Source organism: Callithrix jacchus, chromosome 7 (assembly GCF_049354715.1).
Source record: "Callithrix jacchus isolate 240 chromosome 7, calJac240_pri, whole genome shotgun sequence".
NCBI lineage: Eukaryota > Metazoa > Chordata > Mammalia > Primates > Cebidae > Callithrix > Callithrix jacchus.
Window position 1 is genome coordinate 147377927 of NC_133508.1, and position 27305 is coordinate 147405231.

Consider the following 27305-nt stretch of genomic DNA (forward strand, 5'->3'; position numbering starts at 1 on the left):
AGACGGATCAGCATAGATGCTGCAAACACCAGCCGCCTCGGGGCCACCCCAGTTCCGGGGCTGGCTCTGGCTCGGAGACAGCCTTCTGTCATCGTGACAGGTGATCTTGGTCAGCTTAGCCAGGTCCTCTCAAACCCAGACAACGCCACTCCAACCCTCTGCTCTGCATCAGGGCAGCGTGGGTTTCCCACAGAGGAAGCACGACACGGGAGCCGAGGCCCTCCCCCACTCCAACCCCTGTGTCCTTCAGCACATCCTACAGACTCCCTCCCCTTGCCCTTCTGATTCACAGCGCCCACCTCCCTGCACCTACCCTATTCGATCTACAGGGGAGCGGAATCGCTTCGTGGCCGCCAGCCCGGGAAGGGGCGCCAGCCAGCTGGCGGACGCACGGCTTAGAGGGGCGTCTGGGCAAAGAAAGGTTTGGGGCTGGGAGAGGTGCAGTGAGCCTGGGAGAGTGGACTGGTAGCACAAAGAATGTGTGCGTAAGGGTTAGAAGAGGAGATCCTGGAGCTTTGGTCTTCTCTTTTCCCTCCGCAATTGTGCATTTCGGAGGGACTCTGGCGGCAAGCTAGGTAGGCAATAGCATCCGCTCCAAGACTACACTTCCCAGAAGGCTGTGCAGAAGGGAGGGGGCGGGGAGCAGGCAACCTGTGTTGCGCTTGCGCAAAGAGTGAGCCGGACGGGCAGGTTGGGGGGAGAGGGGAGGCGTGCCCGCGACGAGAGCGAGGGGGAGGGGGCCGAGCGGCGGCGGCGCCAGGGCGGGCGCGCGTCCGCGGCGGTGATGGCGGTGCGTGAACGCGCGGCGGCAGCAATGGCCGCTCTGGAGCGGCGGGTGCCGAGTCTCGATGACTTCGCGGGACAGAGCTGGAGCTCGTGGGTGGAGCGGGCCGACCTGCCCGCGGCTGACGGTGAGTGAAGCCACCCTAAAGTCCGGGGACCCCATCACTATCTCCCCTCCCCCCTTCCGGGCCCCCGCCAGCTGAGGGGAGCCGCCGACTGGAGCCGCCGTCCCGCTCCCCGGCCCCCCAAACAAAGGACCCGCCGGGTCCTAGTGCCCGCCCGCTCCGTCACCTTCGCGCCTCCGGGTCCTAGCGCCGGCTCAGCGCTCGCAGCCCACCCAGCCCACCTCTGCCTCTGCCAGTCCCCAATATCTGCCCCCACATAGGCTTGCCTTTATCTTTCTCCTTACCTGCTGGTCCCCAACTCACGCCCCTCCGGCACCTGCCTCTAGCTTTCCCTGTCCGCAACAGTCCTCTCCACGTGTTTCCCACGCACCCCACTTCTGTGCCCCCTTCCTCACCCCTCTTGTTCCTTCGCATTTTGCCCCACACCTCCTGCTCCTTTTTGGCGTTTGCCTGCAGCTGCAGTGCTTTTAGACCCCCGCCCCCTCCACGTTAGTTCCTCCGTCCATCCATCTATCCTCCCTCTCTCCCTCCATCCTTCAGTCCATCCATCCATGCTTCCAACCCTCTGTCCTTTCCCAGGCCTCTTGCCCTGCCTCTTGGCTCTCTCCTTTGACTCCCACCTTCTCCAGGCCCGAGTGCCTTAGTGAGCGGGCCTACAGCCCCTTCTTCTGATCTTTGTCTTCTGGGCCCCAGGGAGCACCTGGCCTCGTGGCCTTCCGGGGTGACAGCAGGCATCACGCCCCTGAAGAAGTTTGCAAGTGAGAAGAGGTGGAGGAGGAGACGGCATGGAGGGGTCTCTAATGACACTTGTTCTCCTCTGAGACATCTGACTCTCAGTTTCGTTCTGTCCATCATTCCCTGCACTTGCATTTCACAGACTTAGAAGGGGAACTGCCCCTTGTCTCTTGCGTGCCTAACCCACCTCCCCTCATATCTGGATATTATATAAGATTGTCAATGATCTTCTCATCCTATAAGGGAGCATATCTGTTAATGGGCATCAGAGAGCAGACCTAAGTGGGAGCCTAGGCCACCCCGGGACTGCCCCATGCTGGGTGGGCAAGGATGGGGCCATTGTCAGGGTCTGGGTGCATTGAGAACCGGAAATGGAGTCAGACGGGTTTGGTGACTCAGAATTGATTTTTTTTTTCCAAGGGACAGGGAGGGGGCGTAGAGGAGGGAGCGGGGAGGAGAGAGGTAGGGGGATGGGGAAAAAGCTGCTTTGCACAGCTAAGATGTTTTTGTCATTAACCCAGAAACTGAGGTACAAGGGCAACCCCTGCCCAAAGCCCCTCTAAGGAGGGGAGGGACTTGCATAGCTGACCAAGGAGACTTTGAAGATGCCCAAGGACCAAAGACAGCAGTTTCTCTGCTCTGTGCCCATCCTATCAGTGCAGGACCTGAGAGGCTGGGTGTAACTTTGACAATGCTGTGGTAACCCAGGTGGAGCAAAATTGAATTCATAGTGGTAGGGACCTGGGAGAGCATCTATTTGGGATGCCACAGAGTAGCAGAAAGGACCCATCTGAGAAATCTCAAGAAGAGACTCAAGGATTTATAGAAAAATTGGTTAAGGATTGTTTCCCCTTTAAATGGGGAAGCAGGCCCAGAAAAGAGATGATAGTTACCACAATCACCCAACTAGTTATCAGTGGAACGAACCCTGAACTGCACCTTGAAGTGAAGGGTCTCGTAAGAAAGGTGGATGGATTCTTCTTAGTGGGGCCATCTTGGTACAGATGCAGCAGGTGAAGGAAGATGGGCATTTGAGAATGACCCACTGAAAGGTTCCCCAAGTGGTCCTAGCACCAGGAGCTTGTCACGGAGTGGGGGCTTCATACTGTTGGTTTGCAGGCCCTGATTTGTGCTTCTGGAAAGGGGACAACCTCTGGCTTGTCTTCTGGGAAGAACAGTCTCTGGTAAAGAGAGGCTGGAGAGCCCCTAAGACTGGCCCTGACCCTTCTGAGCTGTGTTTCTCCTCTAGGGGCTGAGCTGGAGGAGAGTAGCAAAAACACGAAGAAGTTGGATGCCATGACCCTCATTAAAGAAGGTGGGAGTCGACACACATTAGGGCTGGGACCCAGGGCAGACAGGACCACGCTCCACTTTTCCACCACACTACAGAAGGAGGTGGCTGCTTGAAGCAGCTGTCGGGGACCCTCATTTTGATAGGTCTGAGTCGGCCGGTTGCTCTGGCTCCTGTGACCTGTTGTTGGAGATCCTAATCATAGGTGATTGCCCACTCACCTGAAAGCGCATACCCTTTGGGACTGCTTAGATTGAACTCTGGAAGCTGGGAGCATTCAGCATGGAGCCTGTCATGTCAGCGGGGAGGTGAAGTGCCCTCTGAGTGGTGGGGTGGGAGTGCTCTCCGATCTTTCAGGGAAACCCTGGGATCCTCAGCCCCAGTGACATGGGCTTCTGTCATTGCAGACATGTCCATCTTCGGGCACTGCCCTGCCCATGACGACTTCTATTTGGTTGTGTGTAACCACTGCAGCCAAGTGGTGAAGCCTCAAGCCTTCCAGAAGCACTGCGGTGAGGGGAGCCCTAGGATGGAGATGGAGGGACAGGGGAGGGTAGAGCAGGCAACTCTGAGGACAGGGTCAGTGGGGAGGTCTCCTGGGGTAATGGAGGGTGGTGTTGAGGATAGGAAAGTCCTGGGGGTGGCTTCAGAGCCTTGTGGGGGCTCAGGTTATTGTAATTCTAGCATCCTGTGGAGCGAAGGGAGGTGTTAAGAGGTTCAGGAAGCTAGGTCTTGAATTTAGAGTCTTGAAGGCTCAGATTCAAATGGGAAGGAGGTATGTTTTCAATCTAATTTAAGGAAACTCAGATTCTCTCATGTGAGTCTATAGACAGGGTTAGGTTGGGGAAGGAAGCGGTGATACCACTCACCTTGATTATTCTTTCCACCTCCTGGTGACAGAAAGAAGACATGGGCCCCTCAGCAAGCTTTATGCCCGGGCCCCACCCCCACCTCCAGCCCCTGCCAGCTCTCAGAAATGCCATGTAGTGAATGGGCAGGGCCCAGCTTGTAGGGCCCCAGGTTCCACAAAAACCTCCTCCAGGGAGAAGGGCCAGGGGTCCCGGAGCCGTGGCCACCAGCCTCCTGAGAAGACCCAGAAAGACAACCTCTGGTAAGAAGAGGCTGGAGATTTTCTAAGACTGGCCCTGACCCTGACCCAGGGAGGGGTTGACACCAATAGAGGCAGCCCTGGGTTGAGGCATACTCCTCACAGCAGGAGCAGCGCCTGTCTGCAGCTTCCTTCTGTGTGCTCCAGGGAAGATGGGGTCTCTTCTTCCCATGTTTCACACCCCTGCTGGAGCCCACCCAAGTTCCAGGGCTGGGAAGGAGATGGGGCTGGGCTAGAGTCCAGGCCCCAGGCCTCTCCTCCCCTTCCCCAGCCAACCCCCTCTCTCCATGTGTAGCCTTTTCGTGCCTGTGGTGAATCTGGAGAAGATGTCCAGTCTCCCGAAGCCCGATGGACACGGAATCAGGGTGGCCCCACCCTCTGCTTTTCTCAGCCAGCCAGGGGGCCTCACCAAGGACTCCCCTGGAAAGCCTCCCATGGCTCTCCCTTCTAAAGAACCTCCTGGCAGAGAGAACATCGAGATCATCCCCAGTGAGGGGTCCAGTCACCGGGCTGAAGGTAGCCCTCCTGAAAAGGAGCCCAGTGGGGCCAGGCTGCCACCCAAAACCCACCGGAAGATGGCTCGTGAGTAGTGTGGGCTTGGGGATGTGGAAGATTGAGTGGGGACTCCTTTGGGTGGCTTTGTCCTTCGGCCAGAGAGGGAGGAGGTCAGGTTTATGAGCCTGACTATCACAGGTTGAAGGGTACAGGAGCCCCTGTCACGTCTTGACTTACTTCCTTCTTGGGAAGCTTCTCTCCAGCCCGTGTCTCCTGATGCAGTCCATGCCCAGGAGGTGAAGTTCTTTCTCACTCTTTCTCACCTAGATCCAGGGCGCCAGACACATGTCACAACTGGCTTCTCTGACATCCCAGATACCCATGGCTGCTTGTGGTTCTTGATATGTGTTGCCCTGCTTTGGGCTTGAAGTCCCAAAAGGAGCACCTGAGATTAGTATAGGGATGGTTCTCAAACCCAGCAAAGAGGTGTTGATGCCTAGAAGTTTCTCTGGAAGGTGAAGCCGCAGGCTGAGGGCTGGAGGCGCTTCTGCCTTAGTCCCAGTTCTTCTCAGGCCCTTGGCAGGAACCGGCCAGATCCTCCTTTGGAACTCCTGGAAATGGTTTTGAGGTTCATTGAAACTGCTTTCCCCACAGGGAAGGAGTGCGACCTCAACAGGCAGTGTGGGGTAATAAATCCAGAGACCAAAAAGATCTGTACCCGCCTGCTGACCTGCAAGGTAACCCCCTTCCCACTGCACAGTGAGGGAGGACAGCACAGGGCTTGCCCGCTCCTTCCCTGGCAAGGAGAGGAATGTTGATGTTACTAAAGAGCCAGGTTAAGGGAGGGTGGTTAGGCCTACCTTAGTGAAGGGGAGATGGGGATGCCCCTCCTGGGCAGAAGATGGGGACAGTGGGCAGGGGTGGTTTCCGGATTCCCCCATCCTAAGGGAGGGTTTTGGCCCCATGGAGGAGGGAAACAAAGACATGCGAACACACCTGCAAATATGCCCACCCTGCCGTCTCTCACCTCTGCTGAGTTCATACCTGCTCCCCGGCTCTCTACCCTGCTGTATTCTAGATCCACTCAGTACACCAGCGCCGGGAAGTCCAGGGCCGAGCCAAGGACTTTGACGTGCTGGTGGCAGAGCTAAAGGCCAACTCCCGGAAAGGGGAGTCTCCCAAGGAGAAGAGCCCAGGGCGCAAGGAGCAAGTTCTCGAGCGCCCCTCCCAGGAGCTCCCTTCCGCAGTCCAGGTTGTGGCAGCAGTGGCTGCTCCCAGCAGCACTTTCTCTGTCCGTGCCAAGCAGACCTACCCATACTGTGCACTGCCCAGGTACGTCTAGCATCCAACCCCTACCTCACCTGGGGGTACTTGGCCCCTCAGCCATCAGGGGCCCCTGGAAACAGGCTCATGGAGTGTCCTGGAAGATGCACTCACTCAGCCCTGAGTGTGGGGGGAATCCTGGGGCTCCTGACAGGGGTGTGGAAGCAGGAGATACCCCTGTTCCCATCCAAGCATACCACAGCACCCCAACTGCTCAGCGGCATGCCAGATCCAACACTTGGGATATGAACATTTTCCCAGCTGCCTCCAACAGGCCGAATCTTGTCATTGGGGAGCCGAAAGGGTCACAGTCCCAGGCAAGGCAGCCCTACGTGTATTCACTCACTGGCTCCTTCGTGTGCAGAGGCTACGCCGGACCCCGGGGAGAGCCTGCCTTGCTGAAGGAGACACACGTGCATCTCTGCCTGTCACACAAGGGGCAGACACGAAACAGGTTCAGCTCACAGACAGGCTTACATGAATATGTGATGCAAGAAGGGGGTTGAGCGAGTTGACTGGGATGACCAGAGCTGGGTGCAGTTTAACTGTGAAGATTTTCTGGAGGAGGTGGATCTGGAGCAGATTATCCCCTGAGGAGGAAGGGGCTGGGAGGTGAAGGGGCTGGGGAGAGAATCCCTTGGGAGCGGTCTTTCTGTCTCTTACTCTGTGAGCTCTGTGGTTCCCTCCTGTCCTTCCCTTCCCTCTGTCCTCTTCTGATTGCCCTGCAGGGTGTCTGCCCCCGTGTCCTGCTCTGTGAGCTTGGCAGGTTCAAGGACGCCCCTACACTGACCTCACAACAGTCACATTCCCCTCACATCCCCTTTGGCCCTTCCAGGTCCCGGGCCTCTTCTGAGAGTGAATTGGATGATGAAGGCCCCTGTGGTGGTGATGGGGACCCAGGCCTGTTCCCCTTCCCCATGCCCCGGGGTGGGGCCCAGGCCTCCAGCGAGGAGAGTGAGGAGGAGGGGACATCTGATGACCTCCACCTCCCCCCTGACTGCCATTATGCAACCCGGCCCCCGAGGCCACAGGCGGTAAGGACCTGGGGCAGGGGCCTAGGGTGGGGGTGGCCCAGCACTCCTGGCCCACAATATGGGGAGGAGGTCAGATCCTGTGTGCAGATGCCCTCTGTGTACCTCAACCCTGCCAACCATGCACCTTCCTTCTGCCTTTAGTTCTGCACATTTGGGAGCCGGCTGGTGAGCCCAGGATGCTATGTATTTAGTCGCCGGCTGGACCGGTTCTGCTCGGCACTCAGCTCCATGCTGGAACGGCACCTCAGCTCACACATGTGGAAGTAAGTCTCTTGGGCCCAGAATGGAAGTTCTAGAGCGGACATTCCCAGGCTCCAGACATACCTGGGCTTCAGAAGCCCTGATCTTTCCTGTATACCCATAGGTGTGCCTTGGCTGTTTGCCAGCAGGACCCTAGATAGGGAGTGGCACGAAAAGGAGGTGGGAAAACTTGGCAGCATAGAGCTTGGCTAAGGCAGGGCGTGGAAGGGTGGTCTGGGGGTGAATCCAGACTCTCATCCATCACTTCCATACCTTTTGGGTGACTAGAGATAGGGGATGCCCCAACCAAGATTTAAAATGAAGTTCCTAGTGGGTCACCTCCTAGTTCATATATACGGCTAATTTCTCTCCACAGGCACATCCCTGTGCCATCTTCCTAACCCTCAGTTCCAGCATCTCCCAGCAGATGGCAGCAACTCTGGGGCTCTGCTGGCCATTTCTAGGTGGGGCAGAGACTGGAGTGTGTCTTGTGTTGGGGGAAGCTCTCTTGTTTACTTGGAAGTCACAGCGGGTTCTCTTTTCGCTGCAGGAAGATTCCACCGGCGACCGAGCCTCCATCTCACCTTGTCAGCTCCCCCTTATCTGCTCCCCTGAGCCCATCCTCTACAGGCAGCTGCCCCCGCCTTCCAGGTCCACCCCCCAGACCTGCCTGTCCAGCCTCCACGCCCCCTACCAAGGACAGCCTTGTCCCCAGCTACCCTGCAGGCTCCCCCAGCGTGGCGGCCGCCTGTAGCCAGGCAGAGTGCATGGGCGGGAGCCAGGCTATCACCTCACCACTGCCTGCCAACACGCCGTCCCCGTCCTTCAGCAAGCTGCCGCCTTCCAAGGCCAGCAAGTCATCCAAAGGCAAGGACGGGGTGGAGATGGAGGCCCCTTCTCGAAAGCGGAAGTTATCCCCTGGCCCCACCACTTTTAAACGGACCTGCATCCTGGAGCCCACTGGAAAAGGCAAACCCTCTGGCTGCCGGGGCCTCTCGGCCAAGACTAAAACAACCCTGAGCATGGGGCTTAATGGGACAATGGGGCCAAGAGTGAAGCGGGCAGGGCCCCTGGACTGTCGTGGCTCCCCTCATCAGCTCCCCACAGCAGTCAAGGCTTCTCAGCTGGAGAACCGGGGAGCAGCTGGACACCCAGCCAAGGCCCTGTCAACCAACTGCCTCTCTGAGGAGGAGGTGGCCAAGAAGCGGAAAAACCTGGCTACTTACTGCCGGCCGGTGAAGGCCAAGCACTGTCAGGCTGGTGCCCCTGCTGATGCGGCCTGTTCTGTGCGCCGCAGGAAGCCAGGCCCGGCCCTGGCCTTTGAGGAGAAGTGCTCTACACTGAAGGTACCAGCCAGGCTTCCTGAAGATTGACGAGGGTGGGGTACACAGTGGGTACCTGGTACGGAGAAGATGCAACAGTGGTGTTTGTGCAGGGAAAGGGAGGAAGGGGAAGTTGAGAGAGAGTTCCTGGACTGTTTTCCTTAGGAAGAGGTAGGTCAGCTCTCAGCAAAGTGACTCCAGCATTTGCCTAGTGAACCTTCCCCTATCCCTAACCCTTTCCCTTGGGCTAAGGAGATGCAGCACCCCTCCACCCTTGCTTTTTCTGTAACCAAAGGGCCACTTGTTTCTGAATTGGCTGTGACCCTCATTCCAGGTATTGGAGCTACCTCTGTTCCCTGAAGGAAAGGGAGTTTGAGTCCTTGGGTCACAGCCTAACATGCCGAGCAGCAAGGTGGGTGGGCTGGTCTTGCTCACTGGTTTTTCCTCTGGGCATTAGGGCCTTGAAGGGCAGGCACACAACCCCATGCCCACTTCTGCACGTGTGCCCACCTTGCACATGTGCTCACCTCCAGCCGTGTGGGTGACAGATAGGTTCTCCAGGATTACTAGTAAAGCCTGTAGCCAGTTTTATTTGCCTGTTCTGGTGGGATCCCTGGTGTAGCGTGCCATGTGCTCTCCATATGATCTCTGCCAGGAGGGACTTACTGGAGGTGGGATGGGGGTGCTCTCCTGGGTTAGATGTGGGCCCATAAGCCATGTGTGTTCTCCAACTTCACTACCCAAACTGGCTCTAGTGAGCTGACATTCATCTTCCCCCTTGCCCAGTTTTACTCCCCAGGCCAGCAGAAGGAAATCAAGCTTTAGCCCCTGTAATCCACACAGTTCACCAGAAGGACAGCAGGCAGGCCCCCACCCTGACCCTTTCTCTTGCCTCTTGTCTTCCTGCAGTCAAAAGCCCATTAATGAGAAAGTGCCTGCCCACTGCAACGGAGCCGCCAGCACCTCCTCCCCTCCAGATCCGGGCCCCGGGCTGCTGCCGCTTTTTATAACTTTATATTATTTTTTTTAAGAAAAAAATCTCTTTAAAATACCTCAAGACTGTCTCCCTGTTCTGTTGCTGCTATGAAAATATAAAAACAGAAACATAGAAAAGGAAGGGAAAAAAATAACAAAATGAGTGTCCTTACTGTCCCCAGCCCTACCCTGGGTGGCTGAGATGATAGGCAGCCAGACTCCAGCTCCCATAGCTTGCCTGCAAAAGTCTCTGATGCTCATTATTATTATTGTCATCTTGTCATTTTCAGTAGTGTGAAAATGCATGGGGTTTGTGTCACTGGGAGAGTGTTCTTTCCAGACCGGATGATGAGGTGTGTGGCTCTGAATGGGCAAGGCTTCCTGAGTCTTGACCCCAGAGACAACTATGGTCCCATTGGTAAGAGAAACGAGAGGGAGAGCTGCACCTCTGGCTCTTCTCTAGGATCCTTGCCCTTAGGGTCTGGGAATTGGCTTGTGGAATTGGTTGTGGTCCTCCAGCAACCCTAGGCGTCCGTCCCTTCCTGAATTATTGCCTGTTTTTCTTCAGCTGTTCCTACTTTTCCGACCTCTTACCAGCAGCCTCATTTTCTCAACCACTTAGGGAGCTTGAGCTGGGCGGGTCATTGCTGTTGGAAGTTCCTGCTTTCTATTGGACAGCCTTTCTTCCCGGCCTGTGGGTTTGCCTTTAAGGAAGGGGTAGAACCTTTCCCAGGGAGGCCTTCTTGGGCTGAACCACACCTTTTTTGGAGGCAGGAAGGGAAAAGGCATCATCACTTGCAGAACTGGTGGTGTGGGAGGCCCTGCTCCCTCAGGATCACCTGGCTCCTCAGGGCTGAGCAGCTGCTGAGGAGGCGGCAGGACTGGGAGTGCCCTAGTTATTCCATTTATCTCGCTGGGGACAACTGTGCAGATAGGAGATGAGACTTGCATCTCTCTCCTTTGGTCAGCCAGGTTCAAGGCAGTATATTTTAGCCCTGTCCTTTCCTATTTGCCTTGCTTTTAGGCAGAGAGGAAGCTTGTTCCCTGAACAAAACAAAAGGAGGCGACAGGAGACAGTGCACAGCAAGGGAAATCCAGTACTACTAGAAATCGGCCCCAAACACTGGTTTCACACTCTTGGTTCAGCATACTAAGTGTCTGATTTGGGGTTTCACTGAAATCGTTTGCCACAAATGTAATTTCCACAGGCTGCTTGGGATTTAGGCCCTTGTACACAGACACACAGATACAAATGAAGTGGTCCGGGAGCTGTCCGGTCCCCTTCTGCCTCCCGGCTCTCGCGGGAGCGGGCCTCTCCGGAGTACTCGCGCTTCCCCCCCAGCCCCCAGAGGGCGCTGTGGTCCACACCGCCGCACTGCCGGAGGCGTCCCCGGGGTGGAGCCTCTCCGGCAGCCGCCTCCGCCTCCGCGATCGCAAACCCGGAAGACGTGCTCGGGCAGCTGGAGTGTGCGGGCCTGCTGGGCACGGCCATGCAGCCCCTGGAGGTAGGTCTGGTTCCCGCTCCAGCTGGGGAGCCGAGACTGACCCGCTGGCTGCGGCGAGGCAGTGGGATCTTGGCGCACCTGGTAGCTTTGGGCTTCACCATCTTTCTGACAGCGCTGTCCCGGCCAGGAACCAGTGAGTGTGCGGGGCGGGGCGGGGCGGGGCTGCGGAAGGGGGCGGAGCGGAGATGCTGGAGGGGCAGCGCTTGGGAGCGCCGAGAGACTTGGAGGAGGGACCCCAGCTGTAAATGGGAGACAGAGACAGTGGAGGGGTTTTGAGGGCCTGGTGGGCGGGGGCGGGGCCCCAGGGGTCCTGGAAGAATGGGGCTTTGGGTGCTGTGGGGGAAGGGCAGACAATTGAACAGACCGAACTACTTCCTCAGAAACAGGTCCCCTGTTGGAGGATAGAAGTGAAGGAGGCCGGGCTTGGTGGGTCACGCCTGAAATCCCAGCACTTTGGGAGGCAGACTCGGGTGGATCACTTGAGGTCAGGAGTTCGAGACCAGCCTGGCCAACATGGTGAAATCCGGTCTCTACTAAGAATACAAAAATTAGCCGGGTGTGATGGCGCACACCTGTAGTCCCAGCTACTGTGGAGGCTGAGGCAGGCGAATCGCTTCAACCCGGGAGGTGAAGGTTGCAGTGAGCCAAGATCACACCACTGCACTCCAGCCTGTGCGACTCCGTCTCAAAAAAAGGCAGAGGTCTATCCTCTATTCTAGGGCTGAGCTGCCAGCTGAGAGGTGCTGAACGGGGAACCCAGACCAAACTGTGTGTATAGGGAGGCCCTATTGGTTGCTTACCTTGGGGGCCCTTAGCTGCTCCACTTTGTCCTTAGTTCCTATTCCCGATTAGGGTTGGTGATGCTACTCTTCTCCTGTGGCTGGATTCTTTGGGATCCACCTAGCTACAGGGGCTGGAACAATGGTATGGAGCTCTCAGCCTCTTCTCTTTGATTCTTAGGTCTTTTCTCCTGGCACCCTGTATTTATGGCCTTGGCGGTGAGTTTGGGCTTCTATCTGATTTGTTTGGGTATGTCCCACCTCACCCCAGGGAAGCACCCAGCCTTCAGAAAGCTCAGCCTTTCTAAGGCTAAGACGGGTGGAGGAAACATCTAGGGCTCATCTTTCCCTGCAGCCTATGGGATTTGGAAAGCAGAGGGCTGGGCCATAGGCAAATGTCAGGTGGTTGAAAAGGGTGCAGGGCATGGAAACTTCTTTCTCCATTGGGGTCTGAAGGAGAAGTGGGGTGAGGTGTTATCCAATCATCTCCCTACTTGTCCCCAAATTTCAGGAGGAAGTTTAACATTTGCTGTTCCACTGGTCAAGAAATGGGAGTCATTGTAGAGGTTGGGGTGGGGAGATGTCAACCTGAACGAGGAGACTTTGTTACCAGAAATGTTGAGCTGCGAGACTGGTAATCCTGGTGGAACTTATTTAAACCCTATCCTCTTTCCTCTTCGTTAGGGTGTATGAGAGGACCTCCTTTTTCTCAGGCCTCCAAACCAGACATGAAGCTTACTGCTCTCTCCTATGTTCACAGTTCTGCCTCTGCATGGCCGAAGCCATCCTACTCTTCTCACCTGAACACTCCCCGTTCTTTTTCTGCTCCCGAAAAGCTCGGATCCGGCTCCACTGGGCAGGGCAGACCCTAGCCATCCTCTGTGCAGCTCTGGGCCTGGGCTTCATCATCTCCAGCAGGACCCGCAGTGAATTGCCTCATCTGGTGTCCTGGCACAGCTGGGTAGGAGCCCTGACACTGCTGGCCATTGGTGGCCAGGCACTGTGTGGGCTCTACCTCCTCTGTCCTCGGGCAGCCAGAGTCTCGAGGGTGGCTCGCCTCAAGCTCTACCATCTGACATGTGGACTGGTGGTCTACCTGATGGCTACAGTAACGGTGCTTCTGGGCATGTACTCAGTCTGGTTCCAGGCCCAGGTCAAAGGTGCAGTGTGGTACCTGTGCCTGGCACTGCCTGTGTATCCAGCCCTTGTGATCATGCACCAGATCTCCAGATCCTACTTACCAAGGAAGAAAATGGAAATGTGAGTTCCTGCAAACTCTGAATCTAGGTGGGACATTTGCCTTGGACTTCATGGTTCCTTTGGTGGTCTACAAGGGATCTGTTTCAGAAGTGGTCAGGTTTTTGCATTTCTTGGCTGGTCCAGGGACTGCAGAAACCAAAGTTGCTATTGCTGAGGAATAATTCAGTGGGTCAAAATGGGGAAACGTACTGGGTACAAGTGGAAGGTGATGGAGAGCCTGATCCTGAAGCCTCTACTTGATGAGAGTCAGTTTTGGGTGGTGCTAGTGATGTGCTGGTGGTCATTTCTTGCTTGTGTGCCTGATGAAAAATTGTAAGTTATGAATGGCCTCCATGGAAATTTGGCTTACTTTTAAGAAAGGAGTGTGATGTAGTGGAGAGAGCCCATGGGTCTTGTTTATGGGATGTGGCACTCTCAGGCTCTGATGTACAACCTTAGGTACATCCCATACCTTAAGACCTCCGTTTCTTCATCTGTGAAATGTTTCTAAGCAGTCTCTAAGTCCCTTCCATCTTAATATTCAACATCTGTCAGGTCCATGTCTCAGAACACCCTCCCAGCTGGGAACCATGTGGACCACTTAGCAGACTTGGGGTAGTTCTTCACTCTCCTGTTTCTCCCCTGGAGGGACAGCTCTGCCCTTGAGGCCCTTCAGAAATTTGTGCTGATTTGGTCCCTGTACCAGGGCATAGGGGGGTCAGACACTGTGGAGAGAAGGGACTCAGATGAGGGTCTTCTGGACTCTAAGACAGTGAAGGCATTAAAGTCACTTTAAGGCTTTAGGAGGAGCAGGAGGGCACTGGCATCTTCCTTCAGCCCACCTCAGGATCTGGGCTTTCTGAGCCAAAGAAAACAAAGTTTCTCTGGTTCCCCCTCTTGCCTTTTTTGTTATCTAAGCTTTCCTCAGTTGTCATCTCTTGCCAGCTCTTTGGTCCAAGAGGGGACTGGGTTTGGTGCCAGCTGGCAAATGAGGGCTGGCCTCTCTTCCCCACAGAGAACCCCCCTCCTTGTTGCAGCTGAAAGTAGTTCCCCAGACTGCCCTCGGTGGCGAGGACTGGACCAGGAAAGTGCTGCTGAGGCAGGTACACATAGCTCACAGGGAACGCTGGGAAGCCTGGGGTGTAGGCGCTGGAGCTCCAGTTCCTGGGAGCAGGGCAGGTGTTCTTAGATGTTAATGTTGTGGATGACCCGGGTCTTCTGAAGATTCAGGTCCTCCTCTCCGTGTAGCTCAGAAGAAAGGAGGTTGGTGTGATTCAATAGTACAAGAATGGAGACAGCAAGGGCAGAAGTGTCCTCTCTGTGTACCTCATTATGCCCCTCCTGGGGGAGACTGCATCTTCCAGGACAAGCATCTAAAGGAGGCCCCTGCTGTGCAGAGGGGTGATTGTTCCTGTCTCTTTCATTGTCCTCCCTGCTTTCAAACTATCCAGTGTGGTGTGAACTCGGAAGAAACAGTTACTGGGGCTGCATGGAGAATCTCACCTGTGGTGATTTTGATCCAGGGACTGCATCTCCTCTTCCCACATCACAGCCAATGCTGAGGGGCTCACGCTACCTGCAGCAGGGTAGGAGGGCCAGGCAAAGTTCACCAGCTTGCTCTGAGAGCAAGCAGGCAATGCCGTAAAGCCTGAGCCTGCCTGAGGTGCTGCCTCCTCCCAGGTGGTGCGGGGGCTGATGGGCGGGCGGGCAGGCATGCTGACAGCCGGCAGTTTGCGTGGGCTGTGCCATCTGATGTCTATTCCCAGCCCTGGGAGGAAGGGGGAGTCATTTATATTCTGCAGGAGGAAGGGGCCCCAGCTGTCGCCTTTCTGACCAGCGGGCCTGGAGGGCAGGGGCACAGAGCAGAGAGGAGGGCACAGGTGGTCTCCTGCTTAGCCTGGTCTGACTGCAGTATAGGAACAGGTCACCAGGAGGAGCCCTTCATCCTGCCAGGCCGGATTGTGGAGTGACTTCCCTCCCCCGTTTCCATTTCTCCATCACCACCTGTCCTCACATCCTGGGGCAGCAGCTGGACAGCCATTAGAACTCAGTGCCAGGGCACTCTTCCTCCAGCTGGGATCTCAGTGGCTCCCAGCTTCATGACCTCCTGCTTGTATGTTCCCTCCTCCTCCATCCTCTGTTCCACGCACCTCCCCTTTTCTCCTTATGTTTGGGGTATTCGCTTGGTTCCTCCGCAAGGAAGCAAACGCCTTGGAGGAGAAGCACGTGGTTGCCCTTTTGTCCTTGCTCCCTGGCTAGGGAAAGCTGCTAGTGGTCAGCCTGTTTTGCCTTAAAAAAAAAAAAAAAAAAAAAGCCAGGGCAGGGTGCTTAGATTTTAAAAATTTGTGTGTCATTTGCACAAATTTTCCTATCAAGCTAAGTCCTGATTCCATTTGATTATATTCCAAGTTTGATTATATTCAGATTCAACCTTGAGGACATTAGAAATATAGATGGCTTCTGTATCCAAATCTGAACAGAAATGAGATTACCTTTCTGGGTTCAGCTACCCCTCCCAAACCCCCATCTTTCCTGTAACTACCCCTCCTCTGACCCCCATCACGGCTGGAGTGGTATGGAATGAGAGGAGCTCTGTGTTGGGGAAGTCCTCCATCCTCACCTTCTTCGCTCTTAAGTGGTAGGCTGTTAGTACTTGCCAGGCTGGGCCTCCTCTTCCCCGACCCTTTCACAAGGCAGACTGCCCTTCCCCACTCACTGGCCCATCCTTTCTTTCTCATTGTCCCACCTTCTTCCACCCCCGTGCATGGATGCTATAGACCTTTTTTTTTTTTTTTTTTTTTTGAGATGGAGTCTCACTCTGTCCCTAGGCTGGAGTGCAGTGGCATGATCTCGGCTCACTGCAACCTTTGCCTTTCAGGTTCAAACAATTCTCCTGCCTCAGCCTCCTGAGTAGCTGGGACTACAGGCACCTGCCCACCATATATTTGTATTTTTAGTAGAGACGGGGTTTCTCCATGTTGTACAGGATGGTCTTGATCTCTTGACCTCGTGATCTGCCCACCTCGGCCTCCCAAAGTGCTGGGATTACAGGCGTGAGCCACTGCGCCTGGCCAGGTCTTGTTTTTAAAATCTCACTGTGGGAGATTCAGGCATTCTCCCTGAGCCAGCTGGCTGCTGTGCCAAGGCCTGTTCAGAGTTAATGATAATCATTAGCTGAATGGTGCTGGGGCCTTTCAGCTTCAGATCTCTAAGCACTTGCAGGCCGAGTCAGCCAGCCCTGACCTTAGCCCTCTTCCTGGGTTGCAGAGTATAACAGAATGGGGAGGCACTGTGGGAAGGAAGTCAGGAAATCTTGCTGCTAGCCACACCTTGCAATGTCTGTCTTCTGGGAGTGGGCAGAGAGTCCTCTCAGTAAACTTGCAAAAATAAGACTTGCACCTGACAAAGGTCAAGATATGTAGGGAACACAGGGTAGGCTCACTGACTGTGGTGGTGGCAGGGGTGGCTGTTGAGCCTCAACTTCTAGTACTCCTGCCCTTCCTTCTGTTTACCTGTCTTGGCCTCCAGGGTGCACTCCTCAAGCCCAAGCATTTCTGGGGCTCCTCTGCAAGCTTAGAGAGCAGGGAGGCTTCTGGTAGTGCTCCTGATGCTCCTGTGTCTGGTTGGCACAAATCCTGTGTAACATGAAATGAAAGGTGCATCGGCCTGGGGGCTGGGAAACCTGCGGTATGAATTTACTCCGTCCCTATCACTGGTGTGGCCGTGGGCAAACCACTTATTGCTTGACCTACCTCACAGGGATGTTGTGAGGGTTAGATGGGAGAATGAATCTTAATAGGAATTGGAAAGTTCAAAGCATTAAACTAAACACATGTAAACAGGTGGTATTATTATGTTCTTGTCTTTCTCTTTCACTGAGCCAGGCTTTGGGCTTTATGCTTCTTAGACAATACAGTTATGGATAATGACAGGGGATCTAAGTCTCAGAGTTGTTTTTACCATTGTAAGAAAACATGGATACATTTCTTTCTTCCAGATGCAAGGCCAGCTCTTACTCCTGCCAGAAATGTCACCAAGGCCATGACTAGTGACGTTTGCCTTAAGTGCTGCCTACCTGGTGTTCTCAAATCACAGGGCAGACTGCAGAGCTTGGAGTCAGTACAGTTGCTCCCTAGATGAAGCCTGAACTTTCTGGAGCTGGTCTTTGTCAGGAGCTGCAGGTCACAAGTCTATCTAAATCTCTCCTAATTCTGCCCTTCTGAGGGAAAAGTGGGGCAGACAAGCTAGAAAGGGAGGAGCAACTGTAACAAACAGCAGTACCACTGACCCTCTGGTTTCCCGAAGCCAGAGATGAGCAACAGAATGAGCAACACCTGCCTCAAGCATTGGAGATGCAGAGCTGTGACCCCTGGCTTCCAGGGTCCACAGCCTGGTTTCCCTTTTCCTATTTCAGGCTTTTGGAGTCGGATCAGTCCCCTCCTCCTCAAAGTGCTTTACTGGCATTCACATACACACACACACACACACACACACACACACACACACATACACACACACACAGAGAAAGCAGTTCTGTTTAAATTTTAAATTGGGGAAGGATACTTTCCATTCCATTTGTCTGAGAGCAGCCAGCAGTCTGCCTGGAGTGGATGCAAAGAAGCAGGAACAGCAGCAGTGCAGAGGCTCGAATATTCGTTTTTTATCTTAATTGTTTTTTCTGTCCTGGGATCCAGGAATGACACACTAGTCAGGCATTGTGTGCTGAGCCTCAGCAGCTCTCTCCAGCGCTGCACAGAGAAGACAAGCTGAAAGGCAGAACTGCCCTGGAGGGTGGTTTGAGGTAGCCTGTCTGCAGCATGGGCTGGGCTTAACGGTTAATGTAGGCAGAAATTACCTCCAGCGAGGAAACCTTCTCCTCACCCACCCACTCAGGGGACTTGGCTAGTCACCAGATGTGTAACAGAATAACAATCTGAGTTTTTAAATCCACCTCCTATTGTTAGAATTTCCCAGATGAGTTTTTAACCTCTGTTGGAAGCAGATTAAGGAAAGACTTCAGGCTACTCAGTGGTATCTGAGGAGCCAACTCTGTCTTATTGAGTATACATGAGTGGCCCCCTAGCTTCCCTATCTTTAAAGCAAAGTCCCAGTTATCTCATGGTACTTTCTAAGGATGCTCAGTTCTGCTCAGGACCCCCAAAAGCAAACTACAACCAAGTGAGGAAGCAGTGGGAGGTGAAAGAAACAAAGTACAATCCAGCTCCAGTACTCCCCAACCTGTATGTGCACACATGCACACACACACCCGCTTTGGGGCAACGACTCCTGCCTGATGTATGCCAGTGCCAAAGGGCATCCCGAAGTCCCACTGCAAGGCTCCACGTCCTGGCTCACTGCAGGTTAGTTCTCTCAGGCCATGGTTCCAACCAGGGAGAGAAAACAAGCTGACTAGATTGGAGGCCTCAAGGCAGGTCTAAGTGTCATCACCATTTTGCATTTTCCACCTGAGAGTGTAGAAGCTTGATGAAGGGGCTTGACTGGCAGCTGCTTTAGCCTTCCTTTCTCAAGCCTCAGGAGAGGAAGCATCCAGCACAGGCTTATTGTGGCTGGACCAGAAAAGCCAACCATCCCACTGCAGGGCCTGAGCCTTTTCTGCTCTGTGGGTGGGGAAAGTGAAGCTTCCCCACCGGTTTCCTGGGAGACACAAGATAAGTGGTGCAAGAACTGCAAATACAGAAAGGGAAGGAGAGACTAGGGGAGAGAGGCGAGGCTGGCCAATGCACTGAACTCTTTCATCTGTTCTAAAGGAAAGCTGTCATGTTAGCCTCTTCCCTCCCTGCAAGTGCTACCTAAGAGGAGCCAGGAGTGCTACAAGGCGTGGCAGACAAAATTGCACACCTTGGCCAGAATCTAAGGAACTTCTTGTGGCATGGGGGAGATGGTGGGGATGTGAGTGGGTGGGTGGAGATGTGTGTGGAAGAGATGCAGCCATGGACTTCTTTGGGCCGGACACAGGCCAAAACAGGAGAACTCCAACTAGTCTTCATCAGACTTGCTCTGCTTATCAGCGTCATCCTGTCAGCCATAGCAAAAACTGCTTTGCAGATTAAAAAAACTGTATAAATGCAGAGTATGGGAGTGCTCTGACATCAACAGCTGTCATTTCACTGACTGCCAAGGTAGGCTTGTCTGATGTGTCTGGTTGTGCAGTAGCTCCACCCCTCATCACTTTGGCTGTTACTCAGCTGAAAAACAACTTTCCAGATAGAGGAGGGCTGCCCTTCGGTCAAGACTTCAAGTATTCAAATTGATTCTTTTAATTTTTTTCCTTATATCATTTCCTCTCCCCCTTTGGAATCTGCCATGACAGTCCCCTTCTGGAATCACCAAGGGAGTGGCCAAAGAATCTGCATGGTTACAGTTTAGAATCCAGTCCAATTTCTCGTAGGCTGAGTCTGCACCAAAAAGTAGAGACTGCATTTTTCCATTCCACGTAATGCTTAGGACACACTAGACTGTCAAGGAAGATTACCCTGGCCATTAGATGAATATACTTTTAGCCTAAGATGGCTACTATTTACAACATGAAAATACTAATTTAAAAAATTCTGTGAAAGTGAGCTGCTCCCTACCATTTTCTAAGACCCAATCCAAACATTTTTTCCATGGTATGGTCAGTAAGCTTGATCCAGACTTTTAAGAGAACTCTGCAGGGAGGCAACCTTCCACCCTAGGAATCCAGGAAGACTTAATTATCTACAAGCCTCAGCGCCAAGTCATGGGATTTCTAAACTCTAAAGCTTCAGTGACATTTCTTTTGAGAATCTTATCTCAGGGGTCAGCAAACTGATAAGTTTGACCTCTTGGTCAAACCAGCCCTTGCCTGGTTTTATGTGGTCTGTGAGCTAATAATAGTTTACATATTTTTTAATGGTTGGAAAAACTCAAAAGCCATGTTAAAATTATATGAAGTTCAAATTTCAATATCCATAAGTCAAATCTGATTTGGACCAGAGCCACAGACGTTCGTTTCTGTCCTGTCTGTGGCTACACTCAGGCTATCGCAGCACAGTTGAGGTTGTTACAGAGACTATATGGTCTGCAGAGCCTAAAATATTTACTATCTGGCTCTTTAGAGAAGATGTTTGCTGACCCCTGGTCCATCTTAACGCCTAGATGTGTATTTCACCCATGTCCTTATAATAGCACTTAAAGATTTTCTTCCTAGATAGGCCACACCCTTCTGAGGTACAGCGAACCCCACCCGCAGGCTGAAAATATAAATAAACCAGTCAGATTGTGCCAGAACAGAGACTCAAGCCAGGTTTAATGATCATTGTCTAGTTTTCAGAGCCCAGAGGCTCCAAGATTTGCCACCCTAGGTGTACACAAGTGGGAGGAATGGGGACTTGGACATGGGAGGCCTGCTTGGTCAGCAGAGCTACGAGGAAGTACAGAGGTAAGGACACACAGAAAACTGGATCTGTCTGCTTTGCTCTCCGCAGCTAAGGTGTACCCTCTCTTGGCCCCTTACTTGGGCTCCATAAAGCCAGACAAAAAAATAAAGATCACAAATATTACACAGACAGATTGTAGAGCCCTGTCATACTCTGTCTCCAGGGACACCTGCTTCCTAGGAGACATGTCAGGTTTATGGGTGCAGGGTAGGGTGAGAGGAGGTGGTGATTTCTCGGCCTTTTCTTATACCCACACCTGGCAGTTTTCAATACAGGGTTCTAATAAACGTACATATGCTGATTACTCAATTCTCCAGTTAAAAAGCTACCTTTGGGTTCTATCATCTGAAACCACGGGAAGAAGCGAATCAGTTACATCTCTTGGTAGGGCAGCCAGGTACATCTACCAGGTGTCTCAAACTCAAGGCCAAACTAGTGGATATAGTCGGGAGACTTAAGAGCTGCAAGGCCTTTTCTCATTCCCTAAACAGGGAAGGAATTATGAAAAAATGGCCCTCCTAGTCCTCAGGAGCTCCACCAGGATGCCCCAGAAGGCCTGCTTCATTTAACGCTCGCTTTAAAGATCTTCAGAGCCTTAGATGGTGCCAAGTGGGGAAACTGCAGCATGGAGATGATATTTTCCCAGATTTCCTGATGAGTCTGAGGAGGGAGTCCTGGTTCCTATAGTTCCAGTTAACAAAATTCTCAGGAGTCTCTGGAATAAATCAAGACAACTTTTCTCTCCTGAGTAGTTAACAGGCAGAGCCGCTCACAGCTGCTTAGCCCCCTGCCAGTTTCCTTCAATGACCTAGTTCTATCTTAATTGCTCAAATATATAGTCTTTAAGGGAGGTTTTTGAGGAGTCTGAAGAACCAGGTAGCTCCTCACCACTCCTTCTCCCAAGGTCTTCAACCCATGGTTCTTCTAACTGCAGCCTGGGCAGAAAAGTGATTCAGTGCCATGGAGATGTGGGTGAAGCTTCAGGGAGTTCAGAAATTAAAATACAGGAGTATTTGAAGAGCCTGGCATGGTCACTGTCTCTCCTAAAGGGGAATAAAATTGTGTGCGTGAAGTTGTGCACATTGGTGGAGACCAGTCTGAGAGCGGCATTAGTGGGGACTACAGATTTACTGTCCTGGTGGAAGTCAAGGTGCTGGTGTGCATGCATACCTATATAAGCATGCATACCTATGAGCATGCAGGTACTTGAGGGAAATGCTGCACCTCTCTCTCAACAAAACTAGGTTACTAATAAAGGATGGACAGCAGTCTTGAGTTCCCAGGACCAGACAAGGGGAAGATGTTGAGTCCCTTTCCCCAATCTTAATAGGAAGTTTAATAGTCCGGCCCTCAAAGCCCCTCACCCACAGATAAATGACACCTCTTAGAACATCAAAAGCAGGTCAGAAGTCTAGAGATCTGGATAACTTCCAATGAACCGGAAATGTGGGAGAGAAAAGACACTAAGAAAAACCAACATCAGAGAACATTTTCAACTTCACCCTGCTCATCCTCTGCCAAAGCTCAGAGCAGCCACTCCCGGGGCATGCAGTATAGTCAAAGGGAAAAGTTAAGGGATCAGTCATCTCCATACCCAAAGTACGCTGCAGCCTTGGATGGAATGGAATGTTGAGCTCATTCTTAAGTTCCTCTGGCTGGACAACCACAACGGCAAAGACCTCTCAACGGAGGAATGGGGTGGCAGAACTTCTGAACTTTCAGAAGGGAACTGAACGTTCTCTGCTACTGATTATCTCTGCTACAGGACTGCCTGGAATCTGTGGATTTGGAGTGTGGAACTCTAAGCCACACTCCAAATTGCCATTCTGGGGTAGAGACCACCCAATTCCAACCCTTCCAATGACAAAAACCCAAGCTTTGACTTTGCAGCAGAGAAGATATCTCTGAGAGAGGAACAAGGCAACCTTGTCTACACAGAGATATATACTGGATTTTCTCTATCTCCAAGCCTACTCTAAGCCAGCTGGGGCCAGACTTGACTTAGGCTCCTCCCTTTACACAGCAGCATATTAGGGAAAATTCAGAATCCCACCTGAGCTTGATAAGGAGACTGAAGAGATGGCATACACTGAGAATCAGGTAGGTCCAGCTGGATGCTACATAATAGAGGCTGATTTACCTTCTTCCTTATAGCGTGAGTGGGCCCATGTACCACGTCTGTGGCAGGCGTCCATAAAAGCTCTGCCTTCAGCAGGCCCCACTCTGGCCTGACACACAGATGCTGGGAATCAAATACTAACCAAGGGTTTCACCAACCAGGGAATTAGCTTATCTGGAGTTCACCCCCCATCTACAAGTCTTGTCCTGGCACTTATGCTGTGACATGGACCCTTCAGTTCATGCTATACCCCTCTGTGCCACTGGTCCCAGGACAAGGCACAGATACCACATCCCACATTGCTGTCATAACTAACAGGCAGCAGGCCAGGCTCCTGTAAAGATCCATCCACCCAGGGCTCATCAGGAAAGAGGAAGGGTTTAATGGAAAGTCTTACAACAGCTCTGGGGAAGTGCTACCGATTGAGGTCTCAGCCTTTTCCTGACTCATTTTCCAAAGGTTTCCAACTTCCCCAGGTGTGAAGTTTGACTTCCTAAGCCAAAGAGGATACTACAGCTTTTCCCTAATGTGGCTCCTGTGGAAGCTCCCCCAGCACACACAACATCACAGGTGTGGGTGGGTAGAGATAGAAAAAAAAATTTTTTTTTCCGAATGTTTTTCTCTTAAGGAGCTAGGGATGACCTCATGAAAGTTTAGGGAATCTGCTCTTCCCCTCACTCCTTCCTCATTCCCATCCAACTCAGACATGCTTCTTTTCCTCTACCACACTGAGAATTGGCAGGGCTTTGGGTAGGGGTGTAGCATTTGCCTGAGGATTAATAGATCCACATTTGAAAATCGTGGTAGCCACACCATTTGGGGTCTTGCTCTCTGTTGTACCTGGGACTAATTCCCTTGAGGTCAGGAGGAACCCATTCCCTTGGGCAGCCAGCCCTCTCTTCCATCCCCTCATATCCTTCAGGGGTGCATTACCTCTCCTGGGGCAGAATCTCCCCACCAACCCATCCTGCTCACACCACAATGGGCGTATCAGAGAAGACCGAGCTGACTGATTCTGGATCCGACATCCTCCGTTGGCCCTTGCCTGTGGCCTCAGGCACCGGCAGGGTGTTGCCTGGCTTGAGTTTGCCGTTTTGACCCTGCCCAGGTCCAGCAGGTTCCAGGAAAGCCACCCGCCGGTCAAAACCATCATCTTTGTCCCCACCAGCCATAGGATCATGATTGGGTGTGGTACTAAGCATGGAAGAGCTGAGGCTGTCTCCTTGATGGCTGGAAGGCTTCTCTACACCCCGGCACCAGCAGCGGCAAGGGGTGAGGTATAGGTATATGAGGACCAGGACCACACTAAGGATACAGCCCACTAAGGTGGTATAGGCTGTGTTGAGGGTGTCATGGTGTCCGTGCAAGGTGAAATTGTACACTTTCAACTCCACAGACAGTGTCTCATTGAAAGTCTCACCCATGGCATAGCAGGTATACACACCACCATCCTCGACCTGCACCTTCTTGAAATGAAGACTGCCATCCTCAGTCACTCTCACCGTGCCATTGGTCACCTCATCTAGCACCCGTTCATTACTTGGTGTCACCCACACCTTGGTCATCCCTTGATGCTTGGTGTCACACTTGATGACCAAGTTGTCACCAAGGTGGGCCTCCCAGGCACGCTCCTGGTACTCGCCACAGTTGAGAAAACTCAGGTTGAAGACATTGTGCAGCTTCTTGGAGTTCATGCAGTACAGATCCTCCTGAAAGTCCATCACGGAGCTCAGCTGCCGATACTGCCAGTGTGAAAAAAGCTGGTAGAGCTCACAGTCGCAGTTCAGGGGGTTGTTATGTAGGTACAGCCCATTCTTGATCCAGGCTGGCAGCTTCTGCAGGTCAGGCAGTGGCAAGTTCTTCAGCTTGTTAGAGGAGAGATCCAGGAGCGTTAGTTTGGGTAGCTTGGCTCCTTCCTTGACCAGTTCCAGAGGGAAGCGAGAGATCTGGTTCTGGCTCAAGTAGAGTTTCTGCAGCTGGGCCATGTCGTCGAAGGCGCATCGGTCCACCGCCATGATGTGGTTATTATAGAGCAGCAGCACCTCCAGTACTTGCAGGTCACTGAACAGGAACTCATCCAGTGTACGCAGCTGGTTCGAGGAGAGGTCCAGGTAGCGCAGGTTGGGTACCGGGGAAAAGGCCTCAGAGGAGATGAAGTTCAGGTGGTTGTGGCTCAGCAGCAGGGAGTGCAGTTGGGTGAGGCGCGTGGGGGTCCACTCGGCCCGCAAGCGGCTCAGGTTGTTGTGGCTGAGGTCCAGAAGTGCTGTGTAACTGGGCAAGGAATGGGGCACATTGGGCAGCTGCTGCTTGGAGCAGCTGAGGATGTTGCTGGCGCATAAGCAGGCGGCAGGACAGCTAACCACGGCTCGGCCAGCTCTGGCCGCCTCAAAAAGCAGCAGGGACAAGGACGGCAGCAGGAGCCAGAGGCCTCTCGGGTCACGGTGGGGGTGCATAGTGTCACTGGAGTGGGCGAGGAAGGCCACAAGGAAGATCTGGGAGGAAGTCACCCGGGCATGTTCTGGTTGGGTACGGAAGGGTCACTTGAGAGAAAGAGGATGGGTTTGTGGTCACCAAGCACTCCAGAGGGAAGGACACCCTCTCCCACTTCCCCTCCCACCCCTACCTCCACCCACTTTGGGCTAGGAAAGAGATGCTGGGTAGTTCCCAGGCACCGTGCAGGCAGTGGGCTGTAAATACCAAGCCGAAGAGGAGGTGGCCCGAGGGCCTACTGGGCTGAGGTCGCAGGGGTGCAGGCTGCAGGTATGCACAGGTGGCAGGGGCCGTTTAGAGTCACAGGAATGACACGGGTCAGGTTTGCAGATGGGGTCGGCGGGCCTTTTGGGTGGAGCTGGGGGAAGGTCAACAGGGCACCGGGGTGGGTAGGACGCATCCTGTCGGGGTTGAGGGTCCCCGGGGCCTGTAGGGACGGGCTCCCCCCGGGACCTCTGGTCACTGCACCTGCTCGGCGAGGACGTGTCTCAGCCCATGGCGGGTCCGGGAGCTCCGTTGCGGCCTCCCCCGGCGGCGCCTCACCGGCCGGCCTGTCACTGCGCCCGCCTTACGCAGGGGCCCGCGCCCGGCACCGTCGCCTCCCGGGGACTTGCGGGGCCCGGCTCCGCTCACCCGCGCCGCCGCCTCAACCGCCGAGCCCGCCGGAGCCCACCGACCACGGCCGCAGCCTCCAGGTCCGCGGGCCTGGCGTGGAGCGTTGCGGGGAGCCAGAGGCGCCGCGATGCAAGCGGAGTGAGCGGCGTGGGGGCAGCGAGCACTGCGCGCGCGCCCGTCGCCGCCGCCGGAGCCTCGGGGCGCGTGCGCGCGGCGGGGGCGGGGCGCACGTGCGTGTGTTTGTGTCGGAGCCGGCCGGGCGGACGCGCGCAGGGTCGTTCCATCTGCGAACGAGCTCGGGACGCCTAGCTAAAGACGAAAATTGTCAGGAAGTGCGGCACTGAGGCTCCGCTATAACTTCCTGCATCCCCCATCCCCCCCCGCCGCCGCATCCCTCAGCACGCTTCTTGCTACACAGACCCGCTCTCAGGAAAAGTCTATCTAAAGTGAATTCGGTGCACCTGACTCTAGCAAGAAGCGTCACATGCCTTTTAATTTCTCAAATTAAAGAAATCTGGCTCAGCTCCCGCCTGTCAACGTTGGCGGGAAATTCATTAGTCACATTCTGAGGTTCCCCCTCCTTTCTCTGGCTGTGAAGTCTCAAAAACTGGGGGGAGGGGTCCCGCCCACCCCACCCCATCCCCCGTCTTCAAGCTGCTAGTTCATGACCCTTGAGGTACCACTGAAGGGCACAGCTCCTTAGCCTGCAAGACAGCTGCGCAGGCTTCGTGGGGAAGGGGGTGTTTGGTGAGCCCAGGCCCCAGAACACCCTTTCACAGACACCTCATGCACCTCTCCTCACTCCACCTGCTACACACACACAGGGAGTGCATACAAGCCAGGGACAATTTTCATTCCTGGAAACTCTGAAACCCTTCCTAGCCAGAGGGAAATCATTCAGCCCTTAGGTTTGGCCACTTGCCTTCTTTCTAAACCAGCGCCAGCTCCCCACTCCCCTTATGGAGCAATTCCAACTTAGTTTCTCTGTTACCTAATCCTCAATATGAAGGCCAATGGTGGAGGTGGACTGGTGTCTTATATAGGGTGGTCCCTGAAACAACAAGAAGCCATTATTATTGTATGTTGTTTGGGCTTGGGGGTGAGGAAAGAGATGTAGGAAGAGCCTATAGACCTTATCATTCAAGATGTTAGCTGTTCTTGAGATGGTGGATAGTAAGGGAGAAATTACCTTTTTATTTTTCTAGTCTCTTACCACAGCAAGATCAAGACTGAAATTAATGTCTCAATAGATTAGCTTGGTAAGAGTTTTAAAAAGAATTTATATCTGTCACATGTTTTACCATGAATTTCAGTGAATATATTATCTCTTCAAGGAGTATTAACATGTTAACCTTATGCATAGTGTGAAAGGTCTTTCTGCCAGGTGCAGCGGCTCACACTTGTAAATCCCAGCACTTTGGGAGGCTGAGGCAGGAGGATTGCTTGAGCCCAGGAGTTCAAGAACAGCCTGGGCAACATGGTGAGACTCTGTCTCTAAAAAAAGAAATAGGTATGATGGTAGGCACTTGTGGTACCAACTACTTGAGAGGCTGAGGTGAAAGGATCACTTGAGTCCTGGAGGTCGAGGCTGCAGTGAGTCATCTTTGTGTCATTGTATTCCAGACTGAGTGACTGAGCAAGACCCTATCTCAAAAAAGAAAAGAGAGAGAGAGACAGGTCTTTCTGTTCATTTTAGGCATCATCGAAAA

At 53.5% G+C, this 27305-nt stretch overlaps 3 protein-coding genes across 22 annotated transcripts; 2 read left to right on the plus strand and 1 right to left on the minus strand.

Annotated features, from left to right (window-relative positions):
• The first annotated feature begins 758 nt into the window (after nucleotides 1-758).
• ATXN7L2 (ataxin 7 like 2) lies at nucleotides 759-9513 on the plus strand. 14 transcript variants are annotated; one of them, XM_078332709.1, is made up of 14 exons: nucleotides 790-911; nucleotides 2893-2958; nucleotides 3081-3242; nucleotides 3342-3446; nucleotides 3835-4045; nucleotides 4338-4624; nucleotides 5192-5274; nucleotides 5616-5869; nucleotides 6225-6314; nucleotides 6696-6894; nucleotides 7036-7157; nucleotides 7685-8480; nucleotides 8791-8868; nucleotides 9366-9513. In XM_078332709.1, exons 4-13 carry the CDS (start codon nucleotides 3344-3346, stop codon nucleotides 8830-8832), a joined length of 2187 nt encoding a protein of 728 aa, XP_078188835.1. In that variant the 5' UTR covers nucleotides 790-911; nucleotides 2893-2958; nucleotides 3081-3242; nucleotides 3342-3343; the 3' UTR covers nucleotides 8833-8868; nucleotides 9366-9513. The 14 variants fall into 14 exon arrangements, with proteins under 14 accessions (XP_035108277.1, XP_035108278.1, XP_078188832.1 ...); XM_035252386.3 differs by lacking the exon at nucleotides 3081-3242 and having other exon boundaries at nucleotides 759-911; XM_078332707.1 differs by having other exon boundaries at nucleotides 2893-3242.
• Nucleotides 9514-10155: 642 nt separating this feature from the next.
• CYB561D1 (cytochrome b561 family member D1) lies at nucleotides 10156-16793 on the plus strand. 7 transcript variants are annotated; one of them, XM_035252402.2, is made up of 4 exons: nucleotides 10876-11069; nucleotides 11317-11420; nucleotides 11897-11934; nucleotides 12476-16793. In XM_035252402.2, exons 1-4 carry the CDS (start codon nucleotides 10922-10924, stop codon nucleotides 12585-12587), a joined length of 402 nt encoding a protein of 133 aa, XP_035108293.1. In that variant the 5' UTR covers nucleotides 10876-10921; the 3' UTR covers nucleotides 12588-16793. The 7 variants fall into 7 exon arrangements, with proteins under 7 accessions (XP_017830488.4, XP_035108288.3, XP_035108293.1 ...); XM_017974999.4 differs by lacking the exon at nucleotides 11317-11420 and having other exon boundaries at nucleotides 10156-11069; nucleotides 12400-16793; XM_035252397.3 differs by lacking the exon at nucleotides 11317-11420 and having other exon boundaries at nucleotides 10156-10936.
• Nucleotides 16794-20215: 3422 nt separating this feature from the next.
• Nucleotides 20216-25761, minus strand: AMIGO1 (adhesion molecule with Ig like domain 1). The gene is made up of 2 exons (XM_002751181.6): nucleotides 25450-25761; nucleotides 20216-25031 (listed from the first exon to the last, which is right to left on the minus strand). Exon 2 carries the CDS (start codon nucleotides 24942-24944, stop codon nucleotides 23463-23465), a length of 1482 nt encoding a protein of 493 aa, XP_002751227.1. The 5' UTR covers nucleotides 24945-25031; nucleotides 25450-25761; the 3' UTR covers nucleotides 20216-23462.
• Between the last annotated feature and the right edge of the window lie 1544 nt (nucleotides 25762-27305).

Coding starts and splice junctions, on each gene's coding strand:
- ATXN7L2 (XM_035252386.3), top strand. CDS start 785: ATGGCGGTGCGTGAACGCGCGGCGGCAGCAATGGCCGCTCTGGAGCGG. Junction 5,275..5,615: donor CCCGCCTGCTGACCTGCAAG/GTAACCCCCTTC, acceptor GCTGTATTCTAG/ATCCACTCAGTACACCAGCG. Junction 5,870..6,224: donor CCATACTGTGCACTGCCCAG/GTACGTCTAGCA, acceptor CTTCGTGTGCAG/AGGCTACGCCGGACCCCGGG.
- CYB561D1 (XM_078332717.1), top strand. CDS start 10,922: ATGCAGCCCCTGGAGGTAGGTCTGGTTCCCGCTCCAGCTGGGGAGCCG. Junction 11,178..11,896: donor TTGGAGGAGGGACCCCAGCT/GTAAATGGGAGA, acceptor TTTGATTCTTAG/GTCTTTTCTCCTGGCACCCT. Junction 11,935..12,475: donor CTGTATTTATGGCCTTGGCG/GTGAGTTTGGGC, acceptor CTATGTTCACAG/TTCTGCCTCTGCATGGCCGA.
- AMIGO1 (XM_002751181.6), bottom strand. CDS start 24,944: ATGCACCCCCACCGTGACCCGAGAGGCCTCTGGCTCCTGCTGCCGTCC.